The sequence below is a fragment of the Oreochromis aureus genome, linkage group 1 (genome assembly GCF_013358895.1).
Source record: "Oreochromis aureus strain Israel breed Guangdong linkage group 1, ZZ_aureus, whole genome shotgun sequence".
Lineage (NCBI taxonomy): Eukaryota > Metazoa > Chordata > Actinopteri > Cichliformes > Cichlidae > Oreochromis > Oreochromis aureus.
Window position 1 is genome coordinate 3,824,822 of NC_052942.1, and position 14,201 is coordinate 3,839,022.

Below are 14,201 nucleotides of genomic sequence, written 5' to 3' on the forward strand. Positions count from 1 at the left end.
AACTAGGGCACTGTTAGTAGATTACTCAAAGGATTTTACACTTCCATGGGCATTTGTCTCCAGCTTCAGTGACAAAACTGACACTGCAGCTGTTTGGTAAACCCTGACAGCAGCTTTTTGATACCAAAAGAGTTTTTTTGCGCTGGTCAAGACTAAATCTGGCTTTTATCGGGCATCCTGATGAATTGGGTGGGTCACTGCAAGGCTCCCATTAAGTAGGGGAGGGCACTTTCATTTTCTTCTACTTCTCTGTCTTCTTTCTGTCAGTGTGTGCAAACAGAACGATCAGGCCAGAACATGGACTTAGTGGACTCTGGTGAAGTCATTCGCTCTTTAGCTGTTACTTAAAAAGCCATCTCTAGACCCAGCTGTCTTAGCTAATTATATCTCAAAAAGTCTTGAAAGAGTAGTTGTCAAACAGCTAACAGATCATCTGCAGAGGAATGGCTTATATGAAGAGTTTCAGTCAGGTTTCAGAGCTCATCACAGCACAGAAACAGCTTTAGTGAAGGTTACAAATGATCTTCTTATGGCCTCTGACAGTGGACTCATCTCTGTGCCAACTGTATCTGTAGATAGATACCCAACTATATCTATCTATGAAGCCAGATAACACACACAAATTAGTTAAATTGCAGGAAAGACCTGGACCTCTAACTTTCTGCTTCTTAATTCAGATAAAACTGAGGTCACTGTATTCGGCTCTGTATGTATTATTGTAGGGCCCACCTGTACAAATAAAATTGAATTGAATTTAGCCCTCCAAGAGGCTCAGCTAGAAAAAAAAAAAAAATCCCCCCTCACCCTTGTGGGCGGTCAATCCTTCAAGCTCGGGTCCTCTACCAGAGGCCTGGGAGCTTGAGGGTTCTGTGCAGTATCTTAGCTGTTCCCAGGACTGCGCTCTTCTGGACAGAGATCTCCGATGTTGTTCCCGGGATCTGTTGGAGCCACTCACCTAACTTGGGAGTCACTGCACTTAGTGCTCCGATTACCACTGGGACCACCCGTTACCTTCACCCTCCACATCCTCTCGAGCTCTTCTCTGAGCCCTTGGTATTTCTCCAGCTTCTCGTGTTCCTTTTTCCTGATGTTGCTGTCATTCGGAACCGCTACATCGATCACTACGGCCGTCTTCTCCTGTTTGTCTACCACCACTATGTCCGGTTGGTTAGCCACCACCATTTTGTCCGTCTGTATCTGGAAGTCCCACAGGATCTTAGCTCGGTCATTCTCCACCACCCTTGGGGGCATCTCCCATTTTGACCTCGGGACTTCCAGGTTATACTCGGCACAGATGTTCCTGTACACAATGCCGGCCACTTGGTTATGGCGTTCCATGTATGCCCTGCCTGGTTGCATCTTGCACCCTGCTGTTATGTGCTGGATTGTCTCTGGGGCATCTTTACACAGCCTGCACCTGGGGTCTTGCCTGGTGTGATAGACCCCAGCCTCTATGGATCTTGTACTCAGAGCTTGTTCTTGTGCTGCCATGATTAGTGCCTCTGTGCTGTCTTTCAGTCCAGCTTTGTCCAGCCACTGGTAGGATTTCTGGATATCAGCCACCTCCACTATCTGCCGGTGGTACATACCGTGCAGGGGCACTGCCAACACTCATGGACATTACACCTTATTTATAAATCGTATTTCTGTTTATACTTCAATGCAACCAACACCCTTACCTCTTTAAACTGTATTTATTATAACATTATTTAGTATAGTTCCAACAGCACCCCCCCCACTCAATGTGCAATATCACTGATCACACTGCACCTCTCAATGCACCTGCTAGTTAGATGGCATGTATGTGTATGTATATAGATGTAAGCGTGTATGTGGAAATATGTGTGTGTATGCATGTACGGATGCAAATATGTATATATACATATATGTATGTATGTGCGTGTATGTTTGCAGGTGTATGTATAACTTGTACATATCTTTCTTGTGTAAATGTAATTTGTCTGTTATTGTGTAAATACTTACGCTACTGTGTACTCCACACACATGGAGAGATGCCAAACTGCCTTTCACTGTTCTTGTAACAGTGACAATAAAAAACTATTCTATTCTATTCCATGATGGTTCCTTGCCTTCCTCCTCTTTCTTGGGTTTCTGCTGCCTGAGGTATTCACTGAGCACGCTGTCAGTTGGGGCCATCTTGGTGATGTATTCGTGGATGTTCGTTGTCTCATCCTGGACTGTGGTGCTGACACTCACCAGTTCCCAGCCCCCTTCCTTCCGCTTAGCGTACAGCCTCAGGGTGTTGGACTTGGGGTGAAACCCGCCATGCATGATAAGGAGCTTTCTTGTCTTGATGTCAGTGGCTTCTATCTCCTCCTTTGGATGTCATCTTCTTATACATATGTATATATATATATATACAAATGTATAAGAAGATGACATCCAACAGTAAAAGTGGGGATACTGGAGTGAAACATTAACACAGATACAAAAATGCATCTGCACATAAGTGAGACATGTAGACATTTCATACGGTTTGCGTTGTATGACCACATTCCTGAGCTCAACTCTCTGGACTTGTGCTATCAGGCCGTCTGTCCATCCTTTCAGCTTTGTCCAGCCAGTGATGTATTGTGGGTTGCGAGTGTGGAGTGATGAGTAAGGGAGTGAGCGCACTAGGCTGATGTGATGCATACTGATGCTGGACAGAGCTGAAAGAGCCCTGTGTCTGATGAGGACACCTGCTGAGCAGCCATGGATGACAAACATCCTCAGTGATGTTCACTGTTCTATTCTTTCTCTATTACACTTGGTCACTGTCTCTATATGTCTTCATTGACCCTTCTTCAGTCATGTCTGTACCTTTTTCCCCCTCATGGACACAACTCATCTTTCTCTTCTCTTAATCTCTTTTTACCATCTTGATATATTTTTACTGCAGGTTAACCTTGTAAGTTTTAAAGATCTTTCTGATGTTAGATTTACAATCTGCTAAGTCATAACAAACAATGGCTCTTCAGTTACTGAACAACTACAAACAGATGTGTTTCCAAACTGAAGCTTTTGGTATATGCCTTTGGTTTAAGATTCAGTATATTCATGAAAATGTTTCTGCTGTGGTCAGACTTTAAACATCTAACATTTAATCCAGTTTTCCTCTTTGACATTTTAGTGTTCATTCTTGTACTTTAATTTTATATCCCTCAAGAATTTTGATGTCCCACCAAGTGTTCTTTTGATCTATAGCAAGGTTATTGAGAATCCTTAGCGACCATGTCCGTCTGATCTGTACTGCACTGATACAGACACACAGTCCTCTGTCAGGGTTAAGGACAGATCGAAGTTTTACGTTTTGATACCAGCGTTAAATCTGTATTTCTATTTGGAATATGTTAACTGCTATTGTTAATAATAACTGTTATGTGTAAGGCAGTATCATGCCCAACTTGAACACCTGCAGAAGCAAATATCTGTGAATACAGAAGAGCAGATGAGAAATGTAAAAAAAAAACCCTTCCTAATAAGTACTAAAATAATCATAACCATTGTTTGTTTTTTTGTGATTTTTCCTGACTGACTGAATTCATTAGAGGGTCCATTGTCCCTCTTGCGGGGATACTCCCACAGGGTTTAAATCTGGGACTCTCCACCATTTGACCCTAAAACTGAAGAAGCTTCTCAGATGACAGGTGAAATGTCTTCAAGCAACTCAAAGAAGTCCAGACGCTTTTCTTTCCAAGCTCTTTAGTTGAAAACAGAACTTCACAAAAACTTCACGAGAAACTTTAAAAGCAATGTCACTGACTGTTATGTCTTCATTTAATTATCTCATTATCTCAAGGTGCTTTATATCTTAAGGTAAAGACCCTACAGTAATTCAAAGAAAACAGAGAAAACTCCAACAATCACATGAACCCCTATGAGCAAGCACTTTGGCAACAGTGGGAAGGAAAAACTTCCTTTTCCTCTCAACCACCCAGGATAGGTTAGGAGGGAACTGAGGAGGATTAATGGCAAGAAGGCAGTGGGCCCAGATGGCATCAGCTCGAGGGTCGTCAGGTCCTGCGCGGACCAACTGTGTGGGGTGATGGAGCACCTCTTCAACCTGAGCCTGAGGCTGGGGAGAGTCCCACAGCTCTGGAAAACCTCCTGTGTCGTACCAGTGCCAAAGACTTCATGCCCCAAGGACCTCAACAGCTACAGGCCGGTGGCTCTGACATCCCACCTGATGAAGACCCTGGAGCGGTTGATCCTGGCTCAGCTTCGGCTCCTGGTGAGTTCATCACTGGACCCACTTCAGTTTGCCTACCAGCCTGGCATTGGAGCGGATGATGCCGTCATTCACCTCCTACATCATTCCCTCACTCACCTGGAGACCGCTGGGAGCACTGTGAGAATCATGTTCTTTGATTTCTCCAGTGCCTTCAACACTATTCTTCCCTCGGTTCTGAAGGACAAGCTGGAGAACTCTGGAGTGGACCATCACCTCACTACCTGGATTTTGGACTACCTCACCGACCGACCACAGTATGTGAGGACTCAGGGCTGTGTGTCGGACAGGGTCGTCTGCAGTACGGGGGCCCCACAGGGAACGGTTCTGGCTCCGTTCCTCTTCACCATCTACACTGCAGACTTCTCCCACAACTCCACCCAGTGCTTCCTGCAGAAGTTCTCTGATGACTCTGCAATAGTCGGCCTCATCACTGATGGGGACGACAGGGAGTACAGAGGACTGACTCAAGACTTTGTAGACTGGTGCCAGCTGAACTACGTCCAGATCAACGCCAGTAAAACCAAGGAGCTGGTGGTAGACTTCCGCAGGCACAAACATCCTCCACTGCAACCACTGAACATCCAAGGTATGGACATTGAGGCTGTGGACAGCTACAGGTACCTTGGTGTTCATCTGAACAGCAAACTGGACTGGAGTCATAACTCAGACGCCCCTACAGGAAAGGGCAGAGCAGGCTGTACCTGCTGCGGAGACTCAGGTCGTTTGGAGTGGAGGGCCCACTCCTGAAGACCTTCTATGACTCTGTGGTGGCCTCAGCCATCTTTTATGGAGTGGTCTGCTGGGGCGGCAGCATCTCTGCTGGGGACAGGAAGAGACTGAACAGGCTGATCCGAAGGGCCAGCTCTGTTCTAGGATGCCCTCTGGACCCAGTGGAGGTGGTGAGTGACAGGAGAATGGCGGCTAAGCTGTCATCCCTGTTGGACAACATCTCCCACCCCATGCAAGAGACTCTGACAGCACTGAGCAGCTCCTTCAGTGGGAGACTGCGGCACCCACGGTGTGGGACGGAGAGATTTCGCAGGTCTTTCCTCCCCACTGCTGTCAGACTCCACAACAAAGACTTTTGCAGCTGATCAAACCCTCACACGTGCAATAAGACTGCTATATGTGAAATTCTTTCTCTGACAAAGTTGTACTTTTGTATTTTCTTACTCAGTTGTATATAGTATTTGTATTCTATTTTATTCTATTGTATATAGTATTTTATTTTATTTTATTTTATTGCATTCCAGTGTTTTCTCATTTCTGCTACATAACTTTGCACTTTTGCTGTAACAAAACAAATTTCCCACCTGTGGGACTAATAAAGGTTATCTTTATCTTTATCTTTATCTTTAACAGGAAGAAACCTCCGGCAGAAGCAGGCTCAGGAATGGATGGCCATCTGCCGTGACCAGTTGGGGCTAGGAAAAGGAAGATGGGACAAAGACACACTGTGGAAGAGAGCCAGTGATTAATAATAACTAATATGCAGAGAGGTGTGTAAACCCGTAGTAAGGGAAAAGGGTCACGAAGAAGAAACACACAATGCATCATGGGAATCCCCAAGCAGCCTAGATGCACTGCAGTGTAACTAAGGGAGAATTCAGGATCACTTAATCCTGCCCTAGCTATAGAGTACAATAACTTCAGTTTTATCTGAATTTAGAAGCAGGTCATCCAGGTCTTTATGTCTTTAAGATATTCAGTTTAACTAATTGGTGTGTGTTATCTGGTATCATGGATAGATAGATGGATAGAGTTGTCATCTGCATAGCAGTGAAAATGTATGCTGTGCCTTCTGATGATACTGCCTAAGGGTAGCATGTATAATGTAAACAGAATTGGTCCTAGCACTGAACCCTGTGGAACACCATAATTGACCTTAGTGTGTGAAGAGGACTCTCCATTTACTTGAACAAATTGGAGTCTATTAGATAGATATGATACAAACCACTGCAGTGCAGTACCTGTAATACCTACAGCATGTTCTAATCGCTCTAATAGGATATTATGGTCGACAGTATCGAACGCAGCACTGAGGTCTAGCAGGACAAGCACAGAGATGAGTCCACTGTCAGAGGCCATAAGAAGATCATTTGTAACCTTCACTAAAGCTGTTTCTGTGCTGTGATGAGCTCTGAAACCTGACTGAAACTCTTCAAATAAGCCATTCCTCTGCAGATGATCTGTTAGCTGTTTGACAACTACTCTTTCAAGGATTTTTGATATGAAAGGAAGGTTGGAGATTGGCCTATAATTAGCTAAGACTGCTGGGTCTAGAGATGGCTTTTAAAGTAACGGTTTAATTACTGCCAGCTTGAAGGCAAAGAGCAAAACATACAAAAAATTAAGGAAAGTAGCTGGATATATTTGTTTAACTCAACATGCATACACCTCAAGACATAATTTCCTGGTATCACCAACAACTGTTGGCTTTCAGACTTCTTTAAGATCAATTACTGATAATATTGTTGCTAATGGAATAACTACATAAAAATGTACAGGTAGTCCATACTACTACATTGAAGAAGTTTAGGAAACACAGTTTGTAGCACATACTTTATGTTGATTAAATTATTATATATTATATTTGACCAACCCCCCAAAAATCATAATGTAAAGCCAAAATCTATAACTCATCAGTATCATAGGCTGTAACATAGTTTCTCTGCACCGGTTTAATGTCTATGATGTATAGTCACAGAAGTATCAATACATTGGATGTAAAAAACATAGATTCATTACTAAAATAATTACTGTAAAAGGGATTTCATGGTAAGCTGTCTCTTTGTTTTACAGATTTTAGCCTTATTTTAAATGGGATCTGATGATTGTTTAAAAAAAAAATAAAAAAATCAATTATCCAGAATTTGCTGGAAAATGTTCAAAAAATGAAATCCTTTGGCAAAATATGAATGGTATGCTTATGTCTGATCATATATTGATACAGTTTTGAGTTTCATAGTTTCTTTTAACAATTCAAATAAGTAAACCATAAAATCTGAGGTTCCCAATGTTTGCATTTCTTCTTTTTTCTTCCTGTCACACAAACAAACAGTGACACTTGGAGCTAGAACATGGCCACATTTAGGCTCTTAATCATAGCCTTTTGTTTTTTTTTGGCCTAAATGCAACCCATAAGGGGTTTAGTGGGAAGGATCCACTGGAGAAAATACAATATAACATTTCTGTTTTAGTAGGACTCACACCAAATGCTATTTTTATACTCCTATTCAATAAGAGCACAACACACAGAAAAGTGACTGAAGTAAAGTTAAAACCACAGGAGGAAAAAGTACAGACTTTCTTTACTTAGATAGAACTATAGATACCTGTGTTAAAAAAATACTCCAGTAAAAGTAAAAGTACTGAGGTAAAAGTGAAAAAGTATAGGCTCTGAAATGTACTCAAAGTAAGAAAGTAAAAAGTAGCTCCTGGAAGGACATTCCTACTTACCATTTTTACAAAGGAAACCAATACCTGTGCTGTATTAATATTATAAAATTAATATTCCTACATGATAATTGAAATATTTAATATAAATTGTAATTCTATTGAATGCACTCAGTTTGAATCTGTTATGTAGGACGCAAGCGAAGAGAGACCATTTTAAAAAGAACATTCTGCTGCCTACACGGTAGAGGGTGACTTTGCCGCCACATCTAAACAGTAAAACTAGTACAATAAGGGGTTACAGTGGGATTCAGCAGGTGGGGAACCCTTAGATCTGCGTAGTGTCTCAGCATAGGGAAAAGAATCACAACTCAAAATGTCTTGGCCGATTCCCATTTTCCACACTGACTGCATACTGTATATTGTGTTGTTACTAGAATGTTGGTACAAATGTGGAGTCAGCAAATTAATCTAACCATAATCATCTTAAATGCAAATTAGCATTGTTGATGTAAACCAACAATTGCAATGAACACCACAGCCACTGTGCACCAGTCCAGCACAGTGCTTTACAATAAATTAACCACAGTATGACAAGCTAACATCTTTATCTCATACAAACTGCCAACTATTTTCAGCAACACACTCTGCGCCAAACTGCACACAACAGTTGGTATGTTTGTTTATGTTTGTTAAGCTGATAAAAATGTTGAATTTCAAATTACCTGACACTTAAAAAATATAACTCCCTTCATGTTTCCTCCATGTAACGCTAGCTAGATTTGAAGTACCGCAACCACAACATACGGACACCTGCACTCCTTTCAGCCCACTTTGACTCAAAGGATATACACTCTAGATCAGCGGTCCCCAACCTTTTTTGGGCCACGGACCGGTTTAACGTCACACACTATTTTCACGGATCGGCCTTTAAGGTGTCGCGGATAAATACAACAAAATAAAACAATACGACGAAGACAAAAACTGTGGAATTTTGTAAATATAATAATAAATGAGAATTCACTTTGTAATTGTTAACTTTATTAGCAGCGTTCTCCTGAAATGCGCCAACAATATAAAGAGTTAGATCCTCCTATCTGGCCCTTAATGCTCTCTGGTCGCTATGGTAACGTGTAAATACTTCTTTCAAAAAAAGACACACAACTACAACATGGGAAAAGACCCAGGGACACCAAGTTAACAATAAAAACCCCGAAAACCATAAATTTAAATAAACACTCAAGTACAGATACCTAAAAATTAATTCAAGTACAGTAACAAAGTATTTGTACCTCGTTACTTCCCACCACTGGTTAAAACACACAGAGAAGTACAGATGACCTCACACCTGATCAAGCACTTACTCAGGGCAACGATGAAAGTCTGACTGTCCAGGAGAATCCAAAATCCAAAGCCAACGATGACGGCCCCAAACAGCTGGAGGATACATATGAGAACTGCATGAGAACTATCAGAATGAAAGGATGTCACAATACCAGAAATTTGATAGTTACAAACACCACTTCATTTCCATGATTTTCATGTATTTTAAAATAAACTTTGATCAAAATTGGTGCTAAAAACTCATCAATGAGAAGCATGAAATTATGTGTTTTCAGAAATGTCTAAAGGTAAACTGTAGGTGAAATATCTGTCAGTACAAATAGGAACACAGTGGAAACTAAACCGTAGGGACTATGTCAAAAGCCGCAAATGCAGAGAGTGAAATGCAGGTACAATGAAAACCCACTTCTATTAAGAGTTTTAATGCAAGACCGCAAATTGTTGATTCATTTCTTGACATTTTACCTTTATTTTGACAAAAAGCTGCTGTATTGAATATTCCTTAACATTAGCCAACAAGCCAACAACATGTTTGCCTGTTTGTCTATGTCTGTTTGGAATTACATTAACACTACCGGTCAAAGGTTTTAGAACACCTCACTTTCTCCAATGTTTTATTGAAAATTATGCAGTTCAACATCTCATTGCACTCTGAAATGAAAGCATAGTACAAATAAGCAATTGGACTCATCAGTGTAGCCACCTTTGGCAGATATAACAGCTGAACACACCTGTGGCATTCTTTCCACAATAGAAATCCAATATTCTTCAGAAAGTTCTTCCCATATCTGTTGCATAACTTCCCATAAATGTGGACCTTTCATTCTTCTGTCCAGTTCATCCCAAACCAGCTCGATGGGGTTTAAGTCTGGAGACTGTGCTGGACACTCCATGTTTTCAAGCTTACCATCTTGTTCTTTTTTCCTGAGGTTGTTCTGACATAGCTTGAACAATATGTTGTGGGTCATTATCTTTGATGTAGGATGAATCCCTGACCAACTAGGTGCATACCAGAGGGTATTGCATGGTGCTGCAGAATGCTGTGGTAGCCATTTTGGTTCAGGGTGCCTCTCACTCTGTACAAGTCACCGACCCTGAATCCAGCAAAACAGGCCCAGACCATCACACTTCCTCCTCCATGTTTGAAAGTTGATGGAACTGTGGAACCATCCTTTCACCTATTCGATGGTGTACAAGATCCTACGTGATGAACTGAAGATTTCAAATTTTGAATCATCAGTCCCTTCTTCCGGTCTTCAGTAGTCCAATGGTGGTGTTTCATGGCCCAGGAAAGCCTCTTTGCCAATGGCTTTTTTGCTGCAACTCGTCCTGTCAAACCTGCAGCTCAAAGTCTTCTCTTCATAGTTGAAACTTAGATTTGCTTACGCCTATCACACAAGCTGTTAACTCTCAGACACTTGTCCTCTGATTCAGTTGTGTCTTTGGGTCTGCCAGACCTCTTCCTGTCAGGGTTTGTTTCTGAGTGCCTTTTGATGGTGAAGGAAACTGTACTTACTGACACCTTGACTTTCTTTGCTATGATGGTCTGTCTCCATTGATAATTGCCCTTTTCTCACCATTTTTGCATCAACGCACTACTTTCTGCAGTACAATACTGTTCAGCTGATTTTTACGGTGCGTTCCAACACTGCTAATATGCACACAGAGGGGGTTGTAAGTAATCCAAAACAGTTGGAACAGCTGTAGGAATTAGTAGCACCAGCTTTCAAGGCTTCATCAACTTCCATTGCTGCTGAACAGCTTTAAATTGTTAACCCATTTTGAAAAAAAAGCCTTTTTATATAATTCCTACATGTAGATTATTTTTCAGTTTTGGGTAACCTTACCTTTTTTAAAAAAAGGTCTGGCAGTTCACCACTTACCTTTGTATCATTTCAAGCTATTCATTGGACATGAACGACTTGAATTGCAATAAATAACTGGAAAAATTGGGGTGTTCTAAAACTTTTGACCAGTAGTGTATGCCAAAAGTTCAGTGCGCAAAAACCACCCCCAAACTATTGCAAGCACAATTAAATTCCTTACATGTTAATTTAATAACATGCATACATAGAACTCACAGCATAAACTACCTTAACTTTTCACTGTTTGGAGGGCAGAGCCCAAAGGAAGATTGGTCACTTTGGTGGACTGTTGATGTTAGTGCCTTAAACTGACTTAAACTGTCAAAGCAAAACAAGCACTACTTTAAACCATATATATCGATCCATCCTTTTTCTTCTGCTTATCCAATTTAAGGTGGTGGAAAGTCTATTTCAGCTGTCACAGAGCAAAAGGCAGAGTACACCCTGGACAGAAATGCCTTAAACGCCTGGGCCCTTGGTATTCCAACATAACATTGCATTGTAACAAGATAATCTGTTACTCACCACCTGTCAGTGGTTTAATTTTTTGTTATTTTAGTTATATTTACATGCTCAAAATAAACTATATTCTATTCTATTCTGTTCTATTTAGCACCATTTGACACAATCTAACATCTATAAAATTCTTCTAAAAAGTAGAGGAGGCCAAAGCATGATATTCTACAATACAAGCCGGGCAGTCTTCCCATGCTTACTTATGTGTTATCAAATGTACTTTGTTATTGTAGGGTTTTTATCTTACCATATTAAGCTCCTTGAGGCGACTCTTGTTGTGATTTGGCGCAATATTAAATAAAATTGAAATGAACTGAATGAAATGGAATAAACTCAATCACAAACATACAGCTGCTCTAACACCATCCTAAAGGTGCATTTTTCTGCAACAGAACACTTTTATGAGTCACTAGTAAATTTAAAATACTTACAAAGAAGATGAGGTTGAAGAGGAACAAGAAGTACTTGCTCACTGTTATGCAGCCTATCCCCATGGTCATTTATCTGTGAACATGAGACAAATGAAGAGTCATAATAGAAATTTACATTAACAGACCCAGAAGCGGAGATTATTACAGGATGCAGTTTAATTGTAACAGATCAGCTTTAGCGATGATCTTGATGTAAAGAAGTGGCAACAGATGCTGTAAGAATTAGAAACCACTGTGGATCATGATGATCAGATCAGGACCAGGGGCTCAAATCTAAAGGATTACACCTGCAAAACCAGTATGACCTCAATCTGTGAGCATGGGGAAACTGCACTGGCAGTCTTCATAAAATTGAAGCAAGGATGAATGGAAAAATGTACCAAGACATTCTTGATAACAATCGGCTGCCATCCACCAGGATTATGAAGACCAAATGAGGGTGTATGCTTCAGCAAGACAATGATCCCAAACACACAGCCAAGGAAACTCTCAGTTGGTTTCAGAAAAAGAAACTAAAGCTGCTGGAATGGCCCAGCCAATCACCTTCATGGATGTTTGTAAGGCTATCATGGCCCAGCTGGGTCTGTTCCTGGGGGGTGCATATGTATGCGAAGGACCGACCTTTTGCCTTCACCCGCTGGCTGCAGGATGCGGCGGAGAGGGGGCTGCAGCATGGCCCTTCACCAGGAGACAAAGTGCTTGTATTACTCTCTTCTTCTAGCTCAAAGTTACTCGCAAAGTTACTCAGCCAACTCGAAGAAGTGTGCAGTTGGATGGAGGGAGGTACAGTGCACTTGTGAGGCAGACAGGTGCAATCTCAGATACCATACCATAATTTATTTATATTGCACTTTAAAAACAACACACGGCTGACAAAACTGCTGTACAGCAGAAAGATAAAAAGTACAAAAAGAATAATAACTACAATAATTAAATAACAATAAAATAACAGTGTCAGTTACCCACTGAGTCAAAGACCAGTGAATAAAAATGAGTTTTTAATCTGGATTTAAAAACCAGCACTGATGCAGATTGCCTAATGTGAAGAGGAAGATCATTCCAAAGCTTTGGGGCAACAGTAGAGTCTCCTCTAAGTTTCAGCCGTGATCTACTGACTGAGAGCAACAGCTGCTCAGCTGACTGGAGTGAACGAGGGGGGACATAGGGCTTCAGCAGATCGGACAAATATACAGGTGCCAGACCATTTAAGGATTTAAAAACCAGTGAAAGGATTTTAAAATAGATTCTAAATTCAATTGGAAGCCAATGTAAGGAGGCCAGAACCGGAGTAATATGCTCAAATTTTCTTTTACCAGTTAAAAACTGTGCTGCAGCATTCTGCACCAGTTGCAGGTGTGACAGAGTGGATGCACTTAAATGGAGAAAACAACAGCCATTGCATCCTGCCCGTGTCCCAAGATCAAAAAAGGTTCTTCGGGCTGGCTGGGTACTACTGTTGGTTTGTGCCTGGGTTTGCAAAGTTATCCAGTCCCTTGACTAATCTCACCCAAAATGGGGAGCCAGATCTGGTCCAGTGGATGGAGCAGTGTCAGAGGGCTGGGGGCCATTTTGTCCCAGCAGGTAAGGGGGTCGACCGACCCATTGTGTACATCAGCCAGAAGCTGTCAGAGAGAGTAAGGTCACATATATCACGGTGGAGGAGTCTGACCACCTGGTGGCCAGTCCACTCCCTTCGTTATTACCTCTCAGGATGCTCATTTGCCTCGCTGCAATGGCTCCGCTGCATGAAGGATGCCAACGCCCGGATCACCTGCTGAAATCTGTCCCTATAGCCCTTTAAGGTCAAGGTGGTCAATAGGTCAGGGGTGCAAATGGTCATGGCCGGTTTTCTCTCTATTTGCAACTGTAACTGACTGGATTGCCATACCAAACACTGCAAATGACTTCTGTGTGGTGGCTCATATCTATGGAAAAAAAACAAACCAACCTGAATGGACCATCAATCAGCTCTCCCTCCACAGAGTAGTGGCATTTACTGTCCAATAAATCTATGGAAATCTGGGTGAGATATGGAAAACCTGCTCAATGCTTCCCCTGGTAGTGGAGCCCTGTGGGCGACCCACTTTCCTGTTACTGTAAATGGGTTACACCAGTGTTTGTTCCAGTTTGGAAAGGGTGGCACCTACAGGGATGGCAGTGGGAATAGAATATCCAGTGAGAAAGATTTTGGTGAATTCCTGTAGCAAAGTCAGATTGAAGTGACTGTCTAACTACACACACACACACACACACACACACACACACACACACACACACACACACACACACACACACAAAATTAAGCTGATCTTCTATGGTCTGCTTTCAAACTTTGGATCTTTTAAGGACAAATTGTTAGTGGGGTTGGGTGATCTAAAAGTGAAAGTCAAAAGCATAGACATTTTTTATGAGCCA

General features: G+C 41.7%; 1 protein-coding gene across 2 annotated transcripts in view; it reads right to left on the reverse strand.

The window, feature by feature from the left end:
• The window catches only part of LOC116334313 (CD82 antigen-like), a 43,691-nt gene that overhangs the window by 14,885 nt on the left and 14,605 nt on the right, over positions 1-14,201 (reverse strand). The window contains exons 1-3 of one of the 2 annotated variants that reach the window (XM_039621812.1): positions 12,330-12,408; positions 11,787-11,859; positions 8,995-9,067 (exon numbers count right to left, since the gene is read on the reverse strand). In XM_039621812.1, coding sequence (XP_039477746.1) covers positions 8,995-9,067; positions 11,787-11,855 — 142 coding nt within the window. In that variant the 5' untranslated portion in view covers positions 11,856-11,859; positions 12,330-12,408. Of the gene's footprint in view, positions 1-8,994; positions 9,068-11,786; positions 11,860-12,329; positions 12,409-14,201 lie in introns of those variants that run through there. The other variant, XM_031757726.2, reaches the window with a different exon arrangement.